Source organism: Chiroxiphia lanceolata, chromosome 6 (assembly GCF_009829145.1).
Source record: "Chiroxiphia lanceolata isolate bChiLan1 chromosome 6, bChiLan1.pri, whole genome shotgun sequence".
Taxonomy (NCBI): domain Eukaryota; kingdom Metazoa; phylum Chordata; class Aves; order Passeriformes; family Pipridae; genus Chiroxiphia; species Chiroxiphia lanceolata.
Genome location: NC_045642.1, coordinates 1,634,139 through 1,651,690, shown reverse-complemented (window position 1 = coordinate 1,651,690; position 17,552 = coordinate 1,634,139). Strand labels below are relative to the sequence as shown.

Here is a 17,552-nt window from a genome sequence, read left to right as displayed (position 1 = left end):
CGGGGATGGGCGCAGGGACGGGGACGGGGACGGGCCGCCCGCCCCGCAATGCAGCACAGCGGCGCCCCCCGGCCGCCAGCGCCACCGGCACCCGCGGCACCGGCAGCGGCACCGGCAGCACCGGCAGCGGCAGCAGCACCGGCAGCAGTACCGACAGCATCACCGGCAGCAGCAGCGGCAGCAGCACCGGCACCGGCGGCAGCACCGGCGGCACCGGCACCTGCCGGGCGCGGAGCAGCGCAGCGCCCCGCCGACACCGGTGGGGGTCCCCGGCGAGCCCCCCCCGGCCATCCCACGTGTCCCCCGCTAGCCCTGGATGCCCCCCAGCTAGTCACAGGCACCCCGCAGCTGGCCCTGAGCGTCCCCTAGCTAGTTCTGGGTGGCCCCCGCTGTTTCTGGGTGCCCCCCCCCCCCCCCGCTAACCGTTGTTGACCCTCATTAGCCCTGTCAGTCCCCCAGCTAGTCCCAGGCACCCCACAGTTAGACCTCAGTGTCCTCCAGCTAGCCCCGGGCACGCCCCAATTATTCCTGGGTGTCCCCCAACTAGTCAGTGGTGTCCTCCACCTAACCCAGGCAGCCACCAGCTAGCCCTCAGTGATCTCCAGCTAGCCAGGGCCCTGCACGATCAGCCCTGGGTGTCCCCCAATAGCCCTGGACGCGCCTCAGGTAGCTCCAAGTGTCCCCCGCTAGCTCTGGGTGCCTCCCACCTAGTTCCAGTAACCCTCAGCCAGCCCTGAATGTCCCCAAGTAGCCTTGATGTCCTCCAATAGTCCTGTGTGTCCCCAGGTAGCCTCAGGTGTCCCCACTAGTCCCAGGCGTCCCCCACTAGCCCTGTGTGTGCCCCACTACTCCCGGGTGCCTCCAGGTAGCCCCAGGTGTCTCCCACCAACCCTGTGTGTCCTCCACTAGCCCCGGGTGCCCCCAGGTAGCCCCAGGTGTCCTGCACTAGTTCTGTGTGCCCCCAGTAGTCCCAGGTGTCCCCAGGTAGCCCCAGGTGTCCCCCACTGGTCCCTGGTGCCAGCCAGATAGCTCCAGGTATCCCCCATTAATCCTGTGTGTGTCCCACTAGTCCCGGGTGCCCCTAGGTAGCCCCAGGTGTCCTGTACTAGTCCTGTGTGCCCCCAGGTAGCCCTGGGTGTCCTGCACTAGTCTCGTGTGCCCCAAGGTAGCCCCAGGCATCCCCCACTAGCCCTGTGTGTGCCCCACTAGTTACAGCTGCCCCAGGTAGCCCCAGGTCTCTCCCACTAGCCCTGTGTGTGCCCCACTAGTCCCAGGTGCCCCCAGGTAGTCCTAGGCGTTCCCTACTAGCCCTGTGTATGCTCCACTAGTCGCGGCTGCCCCAGGCAGCCCCAAGTGTCCTGCACTAGTCCCGGGTGCCCTCAGGTAGCCCCAGGTATACCCCACTAGCCCCGGATTCCCCCCCCCAAGCCCCACGGACTCCCCGCCCCGCCCCTTTCCCCATCAAGCCCCGCCCCCAACGTCAGACAACATCCGGCGGCCCCGCCCCGCCTCCAAGCCCCGCCCCCTGGGCGCAGCTCTCGCGAGACCCGGGGCGCCGGCGGCGCGAGATGTGCGGTGGCTGTGTGGGCACCGAGTACCCGGAGCGGGTGAGGGGGGGGGAGCCGGGACGGGCCGGGACCCACCGGGGCCGCTCCCCGGCCCGGTCCCAGCCTCTGCTGCCGTCCTAGGGCACCACCTGCCTGGAGGGCGGCTCCTTCCTCCTGAACTTCGTGGGCTGCGCGCAGTGCGGCCGCCGGGACTTCGTGCTGGTCGCGAACCGGGCCGCGGGCCTGCACGGCGGGGAGGAGATCGTCACCTATGACCGTGCGAAGGGGGGGGAACCGGGAGGATGGGGGTGTGACCTGTGGGATCTGGGGGTCTTGAGAGCCGAGGGGGACATTTGGGGCTCTGGGGGTCGCTGAAGGTTGGGGAAGGGGTGGTCTGGAGGACTGGGAAGGGTCTGGGACTCGGGGAGGGACCTGGGGGCTCACGGGGACCTTTGGGGCCTGGGGTTTGGGGAGAACCCGGGCTCAGAGGAGGGGGGAGGCCTAAGGGAGGGTTAATTTGGGGAGGGAAAATTTGGGGGCCCAATATTCAGGAGGTCCCTGAGGATGGGAATGGTGGCTTCCCAGGGACGGGGTCTCAAGTTTTGGGGGGGGAGTTGTCAGGGGACTGAAGGACATTAAAGGGGGGTGAGATGCTGGAGGGGGAATTAGATGCTTTGGGGACAGGGGGTCTGCATTCCAAGAGTGAAGGCAGGCACAGAGGGTGGGGGCTAGTCCCGAGGAATTTGGAAGGGGGGGATATACCCCAGGGACAGTGCCTATGTCCCCTCACTCCACTGTCCCCCGTCTTGACAGACCTGTGCAAGAACTGCCACCACCTGATCGCACGCCACGAGTACACCTTCAGCGTGGTGGACGACTACCAGGTGTGCCCCTTTTCCCCACAACCCCCTTCCTGGCTCCTCTGCCTCTGGAATGCCAGACCCACTCTTCCACGGGCTGATTCCCACCTGCCCTGGGATGGAGCCTTGAAGGATTCGGAGCTGCATCCCTGTGCCCGGGGCTACCTGGAGGCTCCCCAGCTCCCTGTGCCCGGGGCTACCTGGAGGCTCCCAGCACTAGTTTGTGCCTTGTGGAGGGAGCCCAGCTCACCTGGCATAGGAATGTGGGTGATGGGAGGAGCCTGTACCCCCCATTCCTCATTCCTGTCACATTTTCTATGCAACAAACTGCTGGAAAAAGGGCTCGGGGGAGCCAGTGGGGCTGGAAACAAGATCCGCCGGCTCTGATTGCAATCGGGGATCGGGTACCAGATCCGGCTCGGGTTTCCCTGCGGGGGAGCAGGGCCGTGGCAGCCCCCCTTTTTCCATCCCCCCCTTTTCCTCCCCCCAGGAGTACACCATGCTGTGCCTGCTCTGCGGCCGTGCCGAGGATTCCATCAGCATCCTGCCCGATGACCCTCGCCAGATGACCCCGCTCTTCTGAACCGGTGTGTACCCTGGGATGAGATCCCTGGAGCCACAGTCCCTGGGGACCACAGAGCCCCTTACGTGATTCTCTCCCCCAGACTTCCAGCCTGGATGCAAGGAATGCCCGATACTGGATGCTCCCGTGTTTCTGGAAGCCCTGTGGCTCTGACCCCGGCTGCAAGGATGGGGTGCAGCACCACGGCCCGAGCCCCCCATGTGCTGAAGACATAAAGGGGACCCCAAAACAGGGTCTCTGTCACCCTAAAACAGGATCCAGAGGGATTCCCACCCCATCCCTGCCTCAGGAGGCCTCTTGTGTGGGGCAATAAATGTGACACGTGACAGCTCAGTGGTGCAGGTGGGAGTATTTTGGGGGTGAGCTTCACCCTCTGGGGCTGGTGAAGGGTGTTGGGGACTGATGCAAGGATCAAGGGGGCTTCTCCCATCCCAGGAGCCTATGGAATTCCTCTCTAGTCCTTCCCAGCACTTGAGAGCCCACTGCACTCTTGCAGTGCTCTCCTAAACCCTGCAGAGAAACAACTTGATTATTTTCCCTCCCTGAGGAGCTGGTTTGGGGTCACTTCTGTGTGCCCTGGGGTGTGTAACTCAGCTGTGCCCTGCCCTGCCGAGAATTTCATATTCCTGAGGCGGGAAGGAGCTGGGTGTGGGAAATCACTGCCCTGGGGTGAGTGAGGTGCTGCTCTTGGCACCCGGCCCCAGCAACAGCCTCAGGGAACTGGGAGCAGCCGGCCTGGCTCCCACCTAACACTGTGCCACTGTTTCCTGGTCTGGCACCTCAGGGCTGCAGCCTCCTTCCTGCTCTCCCCGACAGCCCCCAAAACTCACATGGCTGTGGATAGGTTCCCAAGAGCCTCGTGGATCCGGGTATGTTCCCAAAAACCACATGGATCTGGGCGCGCTCCCTCCGGCTCATTTATTGCCCCCAGCCCACGCCGCCCCAGCGGCTCCAACGCTCCACCCCCATCGAGCCCCCTCCCCACAGCAGTTTCGGAGGGGGCTGTCACCCTGCGGAGAGCTGGAGCCACCCCAGGGTGACCTCGGAGCTGGGATCACATCGGAGCCGGGACCGTGCCGGAGCCGGGGTTACTTGGCCAGCTTGAGGAGGCGCTGGATGTCGGGCTCCAGCTGGGCCGTGGGCACGCGGGGGCTGTAGCGCCGGAACGGCTCCCCCTCGGGCCCCACCAGGAACTTCTCGAAATTCCAGGAGATGTCGGAGCGCCGCACGGGGCTCCAGGTGACGAAGCGGGGCTCGGCCATCAGGTGTGCAGCCTCGTCGGCCGGCGCGGGCAGGTGAGCCTTGAGGTAGGCGAACACGGGGTGGGTGTCGCTGCCGTTCACCTGGCACTTCTGGAACAGGGTGAAGTTGGGCTCGAAGCCGCCCCCGGGCCGCACGTGCTTCAGGGTGTTGAGGATCTCCTCGTTGGTGCCGTTCTCCTGCGGCGGGGAAGGGGAAATCCGGGAGCTGCGTGTTTCCCAGCCCTCCACACACACCCCCCGCCTCGTAGCCCACGAGACTTACCTGGTAGCCAAACTGGTTACAGGGGAAGCCCAGCACGACCAGCCGCCGGGGGTAGCGGGCTTGGAGCTGGTTGAGCTGGGTGTAATCCCGCACCGTGGTGCCTCAGAGCGACGCCACGTTCTCAATCAGGACCACGCGGCCCCGGAAAACGCCGAAATCCACCTTTTCCCCCTGCAGGGAGGTGGCGCTCAGGTCGTAGAAGGACTTGGCGATGGGGACGGTCATGGCTGCGGGCTCGGCTGCCTCCCCCCCGCGCCCGCGCCGCCTCTTAAGGGCTTCCCGGTGCCCACGTCATGGTCCAAAGGTCTGCGGGCCCCGCCGCGGCTTGGGAGAAACCGGAGCTGCCCGTCCCACCCGTGGAAGGAGGAAGGTGGCGCAGGGCCAGGGCGATGCTCCACCTGCCTCAATAATTCATGGCACGGCGCGGTGTGGCTGCTCGTCCCAGTGCCCGCAGGATGCGGGGTGCTGCTGGCCTGGCACAGAGTGTTCCCGAGGTTTGGGAATGACAGGGGGAATCGGGGAATAACGGGAGTCTGGGAGCTGGGGCTGTGTGGGGTGGAGGGTGGTGGGGACAGGTGCCCCAGCACTTCTTGCCTGGCACTGCCTTGGCATCGCCTTTGGGGTCTCCTGTGCTGCCATCCCAGTGCCCACCAGTCCCAGGGCCTGCCCAGTGCCAGCTCAATCCTTGGGCCCATCTGCTGTGGTGCCCACCATTGTCCTGGTACCTGCCCATCCCAGTGCCCGGCAGCATCTCAGTGTCCACCTATATGCTAGTGACCATCATCCCAGGAACCACCCATCCCAGGAACCACCCATCCCACTGGTATTGACCGTGGCACCCCACAGGTGGCACGTCCCATATTCCCATGCCCAGCCTGGAAAGGGGACACCGTCCTGGCCACCCTGGATCCACCTCAATTATTGATCACCGCTCAAGTGTCCGTGCCCAGGCCGTGCCTGCCACACGCTGCTCCCTGTGCCGGTGCCACCACCACGGCATCGTGCCCACAGCCCCCCACGGAGCACACGGACCACCAGCACCTCCAGCATCACCTTTATTCTGCAAACCGCGTGTGTGTAAAACTCGGGGGCTCCCACGGGCACGGGATGGACACCGGGTGGGCACACAGAGCCTGGACACCCCCACCCCACTCTGCGCATCGGGGAGGGCACCCCCATGCCTTCTCCCCCCGCCCCGTTCCCTGTGGGGTGTCCCGTGTCCCTCCCCGCCTCCATGGGGACCGCCCCAATCCCGCCCCTATCGTGCCCCCTTCCGGGACAGCCGGGGGTCGGGTCAGGGGGGTCCCAGCCCCTCAACACCAGCAGGTCTTGGGGGTGTCCTCGCCCTGCAGAGGTTGCTGCTCCTCCTCCTCCAGCCGGGCCAGGGTGGGGGCGCGGGGGGGTCCCCGCAGCTCCTCCAGCTCCTTGCGGTGCGCCTGCAGCACCAGCTCCGTCAGCCGCGTGAAGGACTGCGGGAGGGGGCGTGTGAGCCCGGGAGAGCGCGCCCAGAACCCCTCCAGAACTTCCAGCCCCCCCTTCCCAGTCCCCTCGGGACACCCCGACCCTCCTCCCAGCCCCCCCATACCTCCTTGATGTTGAGGTTGCTGCAGGCACTGGTCTCGTAGAAATCCATCCCGTATTCCCTGGCCAACTGTGGCACCAGGATTTTGGCGGGGAGGGAGCGTGATTTGGTGGGGGGGGGGATTCAATAACCCCACTTCCCCCCCGGAACGTGCACAGCCGGGCACGGACAGGCGGGTGAGCTGGGGGGGCTGGCATAGGGGAACCCCCCGGGGCTGGGCACTGGGGGCTTTGGGGGTCCAGAGGTCCTGGGAGGGGTCCCTGGGTGCTTTAGGGGTGCAGGGGACCACGGTGGAGGTGCGAGGAGGGGTTGGGGGTCCCTGGACACCCTGGGGGTGCAGTGTGAGGTGGAAAGGGGGTCCCTGGATCCTCTGGGAGTGGGGGTGGTCAGCAGTCCCTGGGTACACACTGCAGGGAGGGGTGTCTCTGGTTATGCTGGGGGGCACTGGGGATGTTTGGGGGTCCCTGGACACAGGTAAGGCTGCAGGAGGGCCGCTGGGGTCCATGGAGAATGCAGGGTGGGCTCAGGGAGGGACTGACTAAGCCAGGGGTAGAGAAGGGGGTACTGGATGATTTGGGGGTCTAGAGGTCCGGGAGAGTCACTGGGTGCTTTAGGGGTGCAGGGGACCACGCTGGAGATGCGGGGAGGGGTTGGGGGTCCCTGGACATCCTGAGTAGGGAATAGGGAGATCTAAGATCAGCCCTTGGGATGCACAGCTACTGGGGGAGAGCAAGGGGGTTTCTGGATAGTGGGGGGGGCTATTTTTGGGATGCCTGGGTACAGACTGCAAGAGGGTGGGAGATCCCTGGACATGCGGGGGCGGAGTTGGGAATGTTTGGGGGTTCCTGGACACAGGCAAGGCTGCGCGAGGGCTGTTGGGGTCCCTCGGGAGTGCAGGGGGGGGCCTGACCACCCTGGGGGCGCAGGGGATGGGGTCCTGCCCCCCCGGGGGGCACAGGCCAGCCCCCGCTCACCTGCAGCCCTTGCTCTTTGGGCACTTGCCTCTTGTGCTCCTCGTCCGCTTTGTTCCCAATGAGGATTTTCTGGACGCCGTCGGGCGCGTACTGCGGGGTGGGGGGGCGGTGTGAGGACCCCCCCCACCACGGCGAGGGGACCCCCACCTCCCCCCCATGCACCCCTACCTCATCCACGTCGCTGGCCCACTTCACGATGTGCTGGTAGGAGCGCTCGCTGCTGATGTCATACACCAGGAAGATGCCCTGCGGGAGGGGGGGCCGGCCACTGACACCCCAGATCTGTGCCTCAGTTTCCCCTCTCCTGCACACCAGGATGGGATCCCCCCCCCCCCGTACCTGTGCCCGCCGGTAGTACTGCTTGGTGATGGTCTGGTACCGCTCCTGGCCGGCCGTGTCCCTGCCCGAGGACAGCGGGTCAGTGCCACCACCCGCGGCACGAGTTGGGCAGGGCTCAGCCCCCACCCCGGCCGGGGGAGCGGGACTCAGATCCCCCAGAATGCGCCCCCGGGATCCAGTGCCGCCACTCACCAGATCTGTATCCGCACCTTGATCCCGTCCACCTCGATCGTCTTCATTTTGAAGTCGACACCTGGGACGGGGACGGGAGAGGGGACGGGAGTGTCCCGGTGTTCCCCACGGCTGGAGCTGCTGTCACCGGGGGCGCTCCGGTTCCCTCCTGGCCCACCCCAAGCCCCGCCGTGGCCCGGTGCTGGTGCCCACACCCGGTGCCAGGCCTGGCAGGAGGTGCCAGGTAGGTGATCCCGGTGCTCCCGGTTCACCAGTGCTGCGGCTTCCCGGTGCTGTGGCTGCCCACTGCTCCCGGTTCCCGGCTGCATGCTGCTCCCGATTCCCCCGTGCCAAAGATGCCCAGTGTTCCCGGTTCCCCCGTGCCCATGGTTTCCTGGCTCCCTGATGCTCCCGGTTCCCCGAAGCCGCGGCTCTCCAGTGCCCCCGGTTTCCCAGTTCCCGGGTTCTGCGACTCCCGATGCTCCCGGTTCCCACAGTTTTCCCACTCTCCGGTTCCCCGTTTCCCCGGTGTTGCAGCTCCCCAGTGCCCACGGTTAACCGTATCCCCGTTGCTCGCAGTTTCCCGGTGCCCCCGCTTTTCCCGTGCCCGCCACTCCCCGGTTCCCCGGTGCCCACGACTCCCGGGTGCCCTGGTTTCCCGTTTCACCGATCCTGTGGCTTCTCAGCTCCTCTGTACTCCCCCCTTTCCCGGTGCCCACGGTTTTGCCCCTCCCTGGTTTCCCGGTTCCCAGGTGCTGTGGCTCCCTAATACCCCCCAGTTCCCACGGGTTTTCCCGCTCCCCAGTTGCCCGGTTTTCCGTTTCCCCGGTGCTGCAGCCTCCCGGTACTCGCGGTTTCCCGGTGCCCACGGCTCCCTGCTTCCCCGGTGCTGCAGCTCCCCAGTTTCGCGGTGCTCCCTGTTTCCCGGTGCCACGGCTCCCCGGTTCCTCAGTTCCCCGGTTTCCCTTTCCCCCGCTACTGTGGCTCCCAGTGCTCCCATTTCCCCGGTGCTGAGCCTTCCCACTGCTCCTGGCTCCCGGATGCTCCCGGTTCCCCGTTTCCCCGGTGCTCCCGCTTCGCCGACGCTCCCGGTTCCCCGTTTCCCCGCTCCCGCCGCCGCGCGCTGCCGGTGCCGGTACCGATGGTGGAGATGTGGGCGGGGTGGAACTGGTTGTCGGTGAACCGGCAGAGCAGGCAGGTCTTGCCCACGCCCGAGTCCCCGAGCAGCAGCAGCCGGAACAGCACGTCGTACTGCTTGGCCATGGCGGGCCCGGGCACCGGGGCCGCACCGGAGCTGCGCCGCCGCCGCGCCGGGCCGGGCTGGCACCGGGGGATGCACCGGGGCGGGGCGAGGGCGGCGGCGGGAGGGGGCACCGGGGAGTGGGGGGGGGGGAACCGGGGGATGCTGTGGGGAACGGGGAGGGAACACCGGGGATGCGGGGGAGGGAGCACCGGGAGTGTACCGGGGATGCACCGGGTGCGGGGCGGCACCGGGGGATGCTGTTGGGAAACGGGGTGGGGACATGGGAGAAACACTGGGGGAACCGGTGAGAGCACCGGGGAACGCTCCGGAGCACCGAGAGAGGGACACCGGAGTGCACAGAGGAGGGAGAACCCGGGATACACCGGGCATGCAGCAGGGGATGAACCGAGGGATGCTCCGGGGCACCGTGGGGAATTGTAGGGGAGCTCCGTGAGGGACACGGGGGAAGCGGGACCGATGGGGACACCGGGGGATGCTCTGGAGCACTGGGAGGGACACACAGGGGAGGCACCGGGGGATACGTTGGGGATGCTCTGGAAAACAAGAGATGGGAAAAACAGGGGATGTACCAGGGAGACCGGTGGAGACACCAGAGATTCTGAGAACACTGGGGGATGCTCTGGGGGCACTGGGAAGGAGACACAGGGGTGCAGGAGGGGACACTGGGGTGAAGCATGGAGCTGCACCAGGGGAGTGGGTGACACCTCGGAAGGATGGGATGGCATCCAGGGGGGCCTGGACAAAGGTGGGCCCATGGGAACCTCATGGTGGTCAATGAGGCCAAGGGCAGAGTTGGCACATGGATCGGGACAACTGCCGGGATCAGTGTGGGATGGGAGTGATGGGATGGAGAGCAGCCCAGAGGAGAGAGATTTGGGGGTGCTGGGGAATGCAAGGCTGGATATGACCCGGCAGCCCAGAAAGCCAGTGGTGTCCCGGGCTGTGCCACCAGCAGTGAGGGCAGCAGGCGAGGGCAGATTATCCTGTCCTGCCCTGCTCAGGTGACATCCTACCTGGAGCACTGTGCCCAGCTCTGGAGTCCTTGGCATGGGAAGGACATGGAGCTGCTGGACACAGGGCCAGAGGAGGCCATGGAGATGCTCCGAGGGCTGGGGACAGGCTGGGAGAGAGCTAGGGGTGTCCAGTCTGGAGAAGGGAAGGCTCCAGGGAGATCTCAGAGCTCCTTGCAGTGCCTAAAGGGGCTCCAGGAGAGCTGGAGAGGGACCTGAGACGAGGGCCTGGAGGGACAGCACAAGGGGGAATGGCTCCAAAGTGGAAAAGGGGAAATTTAGATGGGATATTAGGGACAAATTCTTTACTGTGAGGGTGGTGAGGCACGGGAATTGATTTCCCAGAGAAGCTGTGGCTGCCCCTGGATCTCTGGGAGTGTCCAAGGCCAGGCTGGATGGGGCTTGAAGCAACCTGTCCTGGCGGCAGGTGTCCCTGCCCAAGGCAGGGGGTTGGCACCGGACGAGCTCCCTTCCAGAATCCCAAATCATGGCTTTCGGCGGTGACGTCATGCATGACGTCACACCGCGATGACGCAGCCGCCCTCCCGGCATGCGCGCCGGGGCCGGGCGGGGAAGGGGCGGGGCCAAGTGGGCGGGGCGTGTCGGGGGGCGGGGCCCCCTGTCCCCTCCCGGCCGCCGTCGCCGCTCCCCGCGGGCCGCAATGGCGGGAGCGGCCCCCGGGCCCGGCGGGCGGCGGCGGCTGCGGGACGACGGGCTGCGCACCTGCACCTCCGCCGAGCAGGTGTGCGGGGCTCGGGGGGCCGCTGCGGGGCTCGGCCACGGGGCTCTGGGAGGGCCCAAGAGTGTGGTCGCCGGGCTGCAGCGGGAGTGGGGTGCGGGGTCGGCCCTGGGGGTGCCGGGCTGCCGTGGCGCTGCGGTGCCGCGGGGCTGGTGTGTGGGGTGCCGGGCTGCCCTGGGACCGGCTGGTCCCTGCCTCAGTTTCCCCACGCCAGCCGCTGGCCGCACACCCACCTCGGTCACCCGGGGGTGGGTTTTGGGGGGCTCGGGGGGTGCTGCCACCCACCAGCCGCTGCAGCCCCCGGGGGACACCCACGGGGGCTGTGACACGTCCCCCAGAACTAGTTCGGGGCGGGTGAGAGGTCCTGGGCGGGGGCAGCCAGACCCTCCTCCCGCCCTCTGTCCTGATCCAGCCGCTGGCAGCTCCCCTGGGTGCCGGGACGGGGTAAAAAGTGACTGCTGGTTTCCCAATCCTTGGGATTCGTGCTCAGTTCCATCCTGGCAGGACACAGTGCCATGCATGTGGGTGAGAGGCTGCCCCTCCCAAACCCTGAGGCCGATCCTGGGGTGTTTCCTGGAGGATTACCCTGGGTCCTGGGTCGGGGGTGTTGGAGTCCCTGGTTATCCCAGCGTGAGTGGGAGGAGCGTGTTTTCCATGTGGGTCCCAGGATGAACCAAACTCCAGCTGGATTTGTAAAGCAGCACCACATGGTGCTGGACTCTGGCATAATTCGGGGCACAAAGCTCCTGGCAGCTCCCACTTTGGTTTTACTGGATGAGACGGGGCCATGAGTCGGATAAAGCCCTGGGATGGGGTAGAAGCTGGGGGGGCTCAGTGGGGATCATTTTGGGATGTGCGGAGCCGCTTCCCAGAGCTCACCACAGTCTTTATTCCCTCTTTCCCCTCCAAGTCTAAAGTGGAGGACATTGTGCAGGAGGTCTATGATGCCTACAAGACAAACCATCACTCCTCGCAGTGAGTCCCAGAGTTCCCGATATACTTAAATAACTCCTATAGCAAAAAAAAGCAACGCCTCCGGCTGTGGTGGGATCCTGCCTCTCCTACCATTGCCCCCCTGCTTTTCCAGGCCACCCTGCCTGCTCATCCCTGTCCTCCCTGTCTCCCAGGTACGTCCTGCAGCGGGAGAAGCATTTCCATTACCTGAAGAGAGGCCTCCGGCAGCTCACCGAAGCCTACGAGGTACCGGGAATGCTGGATATCCCGCCCTGGAGCCGCTGGCTGGGGTGAACCTCTCACCCTGGGGCTGTCACCGGGATTGTCACTGGGGGTTTTCCAGCCCCAGAGTGGACACAGCATTCCCTGTGTGCTCGTGGGATGCAGTGATGCTCCGGGGGTTCTCCTTCCTGTCCCCTCACTCCTGCCTGCTCCTGCAGCACCCTATGTCCAGTGCCACTGCCTGACTGTCCCCTCTGTCCCCTCAGTGTCTGGATGCCAGCCGCCCCTGGCTCTGCTACTGGATCCTGCACAGCCTGGAGCTGCTGGATGAGCCCATCCCGGAGTCGGTGGCCTCTGAGTAAGTGGTGGGAGCCAGGGAGGGGACCCCCACCCTGCCATGGCCAGCGTCCCCACGGGCCACCCGCGTGACTCCGGAGGTGCCACCTCCCGCTGTCCCTGGAGCAAAGGAGCGCTTTGTCTCCCTGTCGCCGTCAATGCCGCCCATTCTTCCGGAGGCTCCCTCGTGACGGCAGAGATGGGGGGGTGACACCCCCGGCTCTGGCCTCGGCGGGGGTTCACGGGGCTGGGAGGGGACATATCGCCCTGCCGGGGCGGCACAGGTAACGACGAGCCCCTTGCCCACTTTCCTGCAGCGTCTGCCAATTCCTGAGGCGCTGCCAGAGCCCCCAGGGTGGATTTGGAGGGGGTCCCGGGCAGCACCCCCACCTCGCCCCCACCTACGCCGCCGTCAACGCGCTCTGCATCATCGGCACCGAGGAGGCCTTCGGCATCATCGACAGGTCTGGGGGCCGGGGGAGCTGGGGGGGGGGACATGGGAGGTGTGTTCCCCTTCCCTCACAGCCGCTGGCTCCTGCAGGAAGAAGCTCCTGGAATACCTGTACTCTTTGAAGCAGCCGGATGGCTCCTTCCTCATGCACGTGGGTGGAGAGGTGGATGTCAGGTGGGTGAGGGCTGTTTTGGGGGGCTGGGGCACTTTTGGGGAGCCAGTGCTGGGAGCTGGTGATGATTTTGGGAGCCGGTATCGTTTTGGGGAGCTGGTGCCATGGCGATGAGCTACTTTGGGGTGCTGTAGCACGGGGCTGGTGTCAGCAGCTGGTGCTGTTTTGGGGAGCCAGTGTAATTTCGGGGAGCCAGAGCTGCAGCAGGGAGCGGGTGCCGCATCCCTGCGTGCCCTTTTCCCACATCCCTGAGCACCCTTTTCCCGCAGGAGTGCCTACTGTGCCGCCTCAGTGGCCTCGCTGACCAACATCCTGACGCCCGCGCTCTTCTCCGGGACGGCCGAGTGGATCGCCAGGTGAGATTTGGGGACGGGGGTGGGGCACACGGGATGGCATTCCCGGCACCGGTGCCACCCTGACCCTGCTCCCACAGGTGCCAGAACTGGGAGGGCGGGATCGGCGGCGTGCCGGGCATGGAGGCGCACGGCGGCTACACCTTCTGCGGCATGGCCGCGCTGGTCATCCTCCAGCAGGAGCATCTGCTCAACCTCCGGAGCCTGCTGGTGAGTGATCCCTGCCCGGGGCACGGGGTGTCCCGTCCCACTGGCGATCCCTGATCCCACACTGGCTCTGATCGTCCCGCAGCACTGGGTGACCGGGCGGCAGATGTGCTTCGAGGGCGGATTCCAGGGCCGCTGCAACAAGCTGGTGGACGGGTGCTACTCCTTTTGGCAAGCCGGGCTCCTGCCCCTGCTCCATCGGGCACTCCATGCCAGGGGTGAGTTGCCATGGGCTTCCTGTGCTCCCCAGAATGGCATCTCCAGGGATTTGACACCTCCTCCTGGTGTTTCTCCTCCGGGTTTTCCTCCCAGGTGACACAGCGCTGAGCATGGCGCACTGGATGTTCGACCAGCTGGCACTGCAGGAATACATCCTCCTGTGCTGCCAGTGCCCGGCCGGGGGGCTGCTGGATAAGCCAGGAAAGTGAGTGACAGGGGGAACACGGGGCTGCCCACCCCCCCCCGGGCTCCCCCTCAGCATCCCAATATGTCCCTGAGCGCAGATCCCGGGATTTCTACCACACCTGCTACTGCCTGAGCGGGCTGGCCATTGCCCAGCACTTCGGAAGCGGAGACCTCCACAACGAGGTGGTCCTGGGTATCCCTGAGAACTGCCTGGTAGGTGCTGGACATTGCTGGGGAGGGCAGGGCTGAACTTCCAGGGCTCCACAGCGCCGGGAAACGCGGATCCGATGGAGGTAGAGAGAGCTGGGATTCAGCCTGGAGAAGGGAAGGCTCCAGGGAGAATTTAGAACCGCTTCCAGTGCTTAAAGGGACTCCCAGAGAGCTGGAGAGGGGCTTTGGACAAGGAGTGCAGGATAAGAGGAATGGCTCCAAAGTGAAAAAGAGGAAATTTAGATGGGAAATTGGGAAGAAATTCTTCCCTGTGAGGGTGCTGAGGCCCTGGCACAGGTTGCCCAGAGAAGCGGTGGCTGCCCCATCCCTGGAAGCGTCCAAAGCCAGGTTGGACAGGGCTTGGAGCAACCCAGTCTGGTAGAAGCGTCCCTGCCCACACTGGGTTGGACTACACGATACTTAAGGCCCTTTCCCATGCCAACCCCTCTAGAATTCCATGACTAACCTCTTCCATCCCTCTCTCCCTCTCTCCCACAGCAGCCCACACACCCCGTCTACAACATCGCCCCAGAGAAGGTGGCGAGGGCAGTGATGCACTTCCTGCAGTATCCCGTGCCCAGCCTGGATCCGGCACCCACTGCCGACTAGGGGGGGTGTCCCGCTGCCGCTTGGGGGTCCCACAGCCCCAGAGTGTGCAGCCCAGCCCAGCCCAGCCCATCCCGTGGCGTGGTGGCCTGGCCGGCACAGCGAGGTCCTCAGGGTGCTAGCAATACCAAAACCCAGCCTGCCCGGGCCGCGCGTCCCGCTGCCGTCCCGGCCGGAGCCAGGTGGGACACGGGCTGTGGCAGAGCTTTTTGGCATCAATAAACCAGAAGTGACACCCTGCCGTGTGCTGGGGGCCCTGGGGACACGGGGCAGGAGGCGACACCGTGTCCGGCTCTGGTGGCACCACTTCCCTCATTCCAAGAACACGCGGTGACCACAGGGGAAGATAAATTAAGTGGAATTTTGGCTTTTTTTTTTTTATTATTTATAGTCTTATAGTAAAGGGAAGCCTTAACTTGCAAGACAACTCTGGGCAGTATGTACAACATACCTTAAATCCATGGAATGGCATCAAAATGGGGGGAAAACGGGCACCTACGGGGCAGGGACGGGCCACTGGAGTTTGGATAATGCCACGGAGGTGGGAAGGGGCCAAAGGAGGGGAAAAGGAGGAGGAGGAAGAGGGGGGGGACAGGACCCCCCAAGCCCGGCTCTGTGCCAGGTCGTGCTCCGCCGACTCGGGCAGGTGGAGTTTGCACACGGAGAAAATAAATAGGGAGACCCCCCCCCAGTACTTGCTCCCTTTTTTTGGGGGGCTGCCCGGCTCCTCCCCGCTCCGGACTGCGCTGGTCCCCGGCTATAAATAGAAATGCTCCTATAAAACCAGGAGGGACAAGGGAGGGGGGGTCATTAGCGGAGGGGGGGGCAGCAATAGGGGGATCTCCCTGACCACCCCCAAGTCTTTCAGCTCGGCCTGACCGGCTCCCCCCGGGGCCGGCGCGGTAGGAGCAGGGAAGGGGCCGGGGAGGGCTGGAAAGCTGCAGTCCGAGAGCTTCTAGGAGCGGAGGGAGCGAGTCCTGCCGCGGGTTGGGGGCCGCCGGGGGGGCCTAACTGGCCTCCATGCGCAGCTTCTTCCTGCTCTGCGGCTCGTCGGGCTCCGAGTCGGAGCTGGAGTCGGAGCCGCCGTCGAAGGCGGAGATGGCGCTGCCCTTGGGGTTGGTGTAGAGGCTGTTGTCCGCAGGGTAGCTGGCCTGGAGCTGGGCACTGGAGCGGGCCTTCTCCAGCGCACGCACTGCGGGGACGGCACGGTCACCCTGCGCCCGGCCCCTGGGATCACAGCTCCTGCCACACCCCGGCTCCCATGGGATCCTGCATCACGGCTCCTGCCACACCCCGGCTCCCATGGGATCCCGCATCACGGCTCCTGCCACACCCCAGCTCCCATGGGATCCCGCATCACGGCTCCTGCCACACCCCGGCTCCCACCAGCTCCTGGATCCCAACCCCTGCTGGACCCCAGCTCCTGGACCCCAGACCCTGCCAGACCCCATCTCCAATCGGATCCCAGCTCCCACCTTGCTGCTCCAGCAGCGCGTTCTGCCGCTTGAGGTCGTCGATGTCCTGCTGGTGTGTGTGGTTTTTCCGGCGCATGTACTGGATGTACTCTGTGGCTTTATCCAGGATTTGGGCCCGGGATGCCTGTTGCAATAGTGGGAAAAGCCAGAGGCAAGATAAAGACCTAGTCCGGTGGAAAAACCATGGGATTTCATCTGCCTCATCCCACCCTGGCTCCGCAGCCTGGCTCTGGTCTTCACTATGGACTCCCATGGTGGGACAGAGCCTTGGGAATGTCCCAAAACACGAAGCCTGGACTCTGGGTGGGCGCGTGTCCGTGCTCCCAGCACGCTCCATAAACTCACCTTCTCTCCCTGGAGCGAGGGCACGGAATCCCGCAGGCTGTGGAAGCTGTCCTTGATGTGGTCCCTGCGCTTGCGCTCCAGCGCGTTGTGATGAGCCCGTTTGTCGGCCTAGGAGGGGAGGACAGGGGTGGCACTGGGGGGGGGCCACCACCTGCACCCCCAGAATTCCTTCTGGGAAGCGCTGTGGGAGCCCGGCTGCGCCCCTGGGGCGGCTCCGCGGCCGTGACGCCGCCGGCTTAGCCGCGAGGGCGGGGAAGGAGGCGGCTCCCGGTGCTTTCGGTTTTCCCGGCTTCCTGCTGCCGGGGCAGCCCCGGGCTCCGGAGGGGGGTTAAAGCACCTTCGCCCTGGAACGTGGTTTCCCCACCACCAAAACAACCAGGCACAAGCCCCCCTCTGCCAACCCCCCGTATAGTACACCCCTCCAATACCCCCCAAATACGGCCCCACACCCCCCTAAAATGACACAGCCCCACACATTCCCCCCTCCCAGACTCCCCCATTTTACCCCAAAAGACCCCGCACTCCTCCTGCCCCAAAGAGCCCCACATCCCTCTCCACAAGTCCCGCAACCCCACTGGCGACCCTCCCCATAACATCCCCATCCCCGCAGCACACCCCCAAACCCCTTTTCCCCCACAAGACTCCCGGCCCCGCAGATCCCCCTGTGTGACACAGCTCCCGGCAGACCCCAGCCCCAAACGTGCGTCCCCCTCAAGAAGAACCCCACAGGACATCCCCAAATCCACCTTCCCCCTCCCCAAGACCTCGTTTCCCCCGATCCCCTTCCGTGTCACCCCCTCCCCAGATCCCCCCCTCACACCCCCACCCACGTGCTCCCGATCCCGGGGGGGGGCTGCGGAGGGGGTCCCCCAGCGACCTACCGCGGACTGGAACCTCGGCTGCTCCTCCTGAGGAGCCCCGACCCGGACGACGAGGAGGAAGAAGAGGAAGAGGAAGAAGATGGTGGAGGGGGGGGCGCCGCCATATGAGGGAAGAACACACACAAACCAAACGTTACCCCATTCCCAGCGCTCCTAGGGCGGGGAACGACTGCAGGGGGGGTTACCGCGGGGCTGTCCCGGGACCGGGGACCCAACTCACGTCGCTCTCCACCTCGATGTCATCGTTGTCGCTCATCGCTCCCGCCCGGGTGAAGCCGCGGGCCGCGCCGCCACAACAACAGCCCGCACCGCGCATGCGCGGGGGGCGCTGCGGGCAGCAAT

At 65.5% G+C, this 17,552-nt stretch overlaps 5 protein-coding genes across 9 annotated transcripts; 2 read left to right on the top strand and 3 right to left on the bottom strand.

Annotated features, from left to right (window-relative positions):
- Window positions 1–1,507: 1,507 nt before the first annotated feature.
- Window positions 1,508–3,323, top strand: CHURC1 (churchill domain containing 1). Of its 2 annotated transcripts, none has more exons than XM_032691713.1 (5): window positions 1,508–1,607; window positions 1,689–1,824; window positions 2,361–2,431; window positions 2,898–2,994; window positions 3,081–3,323. In XM_032691713.1, exons 1-4 carry the CDS (start codon window positions 1,569–1,571, stop codon window positions 2,988–2,990), a joined length of 339 nt encoding a protein of 112 aa, XP_032547604.1. In that variant the 5' UTR covers window positions 1,508–1,568; the 3' UTR covers window positions 2,991–2,994; window positions 3,081–3,323. The 2 variants fall into 2 exon arrangements, with proteins under 2 accessions (XP_032547604.1, XP_032547603.1); XM_032691712.1 differs by having other exon boundaries at window positions 3,073–3,323.
- A 634-nt stretch (window positions 3,324–3,957) lies between these two features.
- Window positions 3,958–4,789, bottom strand: GPX2 (glutathione peroxidase 2). The gene is made up of 2 exons (XM_032691686.1): window positions 4,515–4,789; window positions 3,958–4,429 (listed from the first exon to the last, which is right to left on the bottom strand). The coding sequence occupies exons 1-2, from the start codon at window positions 4,737–4,739 to the stop codon at window positions 4,079–4,081; spliced, it is 576 nt and encodes a 191-aa protein (XP_032547577.1). The 5' UTR covers window positions 4,740–4,789; the 3' UTR covers window positions 3,958–4,078.
- Window positions 4,790–5,556: 767 nt separating this feature from the next.
- On the bottom strand, window positions 5,557–8,879 carry RAB15 (RAB15, member RAS oncogene family). 3 transcript variants are annotated; one of them, XM_032691659.1, is made up of 7 exons: window positions 8,720–8,879; window positions 7,602–7,662; window positions 7,410–7,470; window positions 7,239–7,316; window positions 7,071–7,160; window positions 6,100–6,165; window positions 5,557–5,983 (listed from the first exon to the last, which is right to left on the bottom strand). In XM_032691659.1, the coding sequence occupies exons 1-7, from the start codon at window positions 8,841–8,843 to the stop codon at window positions 5,828–5,830; spliced, it is 636 nt and encodes a 211-aa protein (XP_032547550.1). In that variant the 5' UTR covers window positions 8,844–8,879; the 3' UTR covers window positions 5,557–5,827. The 3 variants fall into 3 exon arrangements, with proteins under 3 accessions (XP_032547550.1, XP_032547549.1, XP_032547551.1); XM_032691658.1 differs by lacking the exon at window positions 8,720–8,879 and having other exon boundaries at window positions 7,602–8,625; XM_032691660.1 differs by lacking the exon at window positions 8,720–8,879 and having other exon boundaries at window positions 5,861–5,983; window positions 7,099–7,160; window positions 7,602–8,637.
- Window positions 8,880–10,488: 1,609 nt separating this feature from the next.
- LOC116788279 (protein farnesyltransferase subunit beta-like) lies at window positions 10,489–14,936 on the top strand. The gene is made up of 12 exons (XM_032690968.1): window positions 10,489–10,596; window positions 11,504–11,568; window positions 11,721–11,793; window positions 12,036–12,127; window positions 12,423–12,569; window positions 12,647–12,730; window positions 12,998–13,084; window positions 13,162–13,291; window positions 13,374–13,506; window positions 13,601–13,712; window positions 13,792–13,906; window positions 14,402–14,936. Exons 1-12 carry the CDS (start codon window positions 10,516–10,518, stop codon window positions 14,510–14,512), a joined length of 1,230 nt encoding a protein of 409 aa, XP_032546859.1. The 5' UTR covers window positions 10,489–10,515; the 3' UTR covers window positions 14,513–14,936.
- Window positions 14,857–17,551, bottom strand: MAX (MYC associated factor X). 2 transcript variants are annotated; one of them, XM_032691688.1, is made up of 5 exons: window positions 17,431–17,551; window positions 17,211–17,237; window positions 16,330–16,437; window positions 15,985–16,114; window positions 14,857–15,701 (listed from the first exon to the last, which is right to left on the bottom strand). In XM_032691688.1, the coding sequence occupies exons 1-5, from the start codon at window positions 17,524–17,526 to the stop codon at window positions 15,517–15,519; spliced, it is 546 nt and encodes a 181-aa protein (XP_032547579.1). In that variant the 5' UTR covers window positions 17,527–17,551; the 3' UTR covers window positions 14,857–15,516. The 2 variants fall into 2 exon arrangements, with proteins under 2 accessions (XP_032547579.1, XP_032547580.1); XM_032691689.1 differs by having other exon boundaries at window positions 15,985–16,108; window positions 17,431–17,547.
- Window position 17,552: the final 1 nt, after the last annotated feature.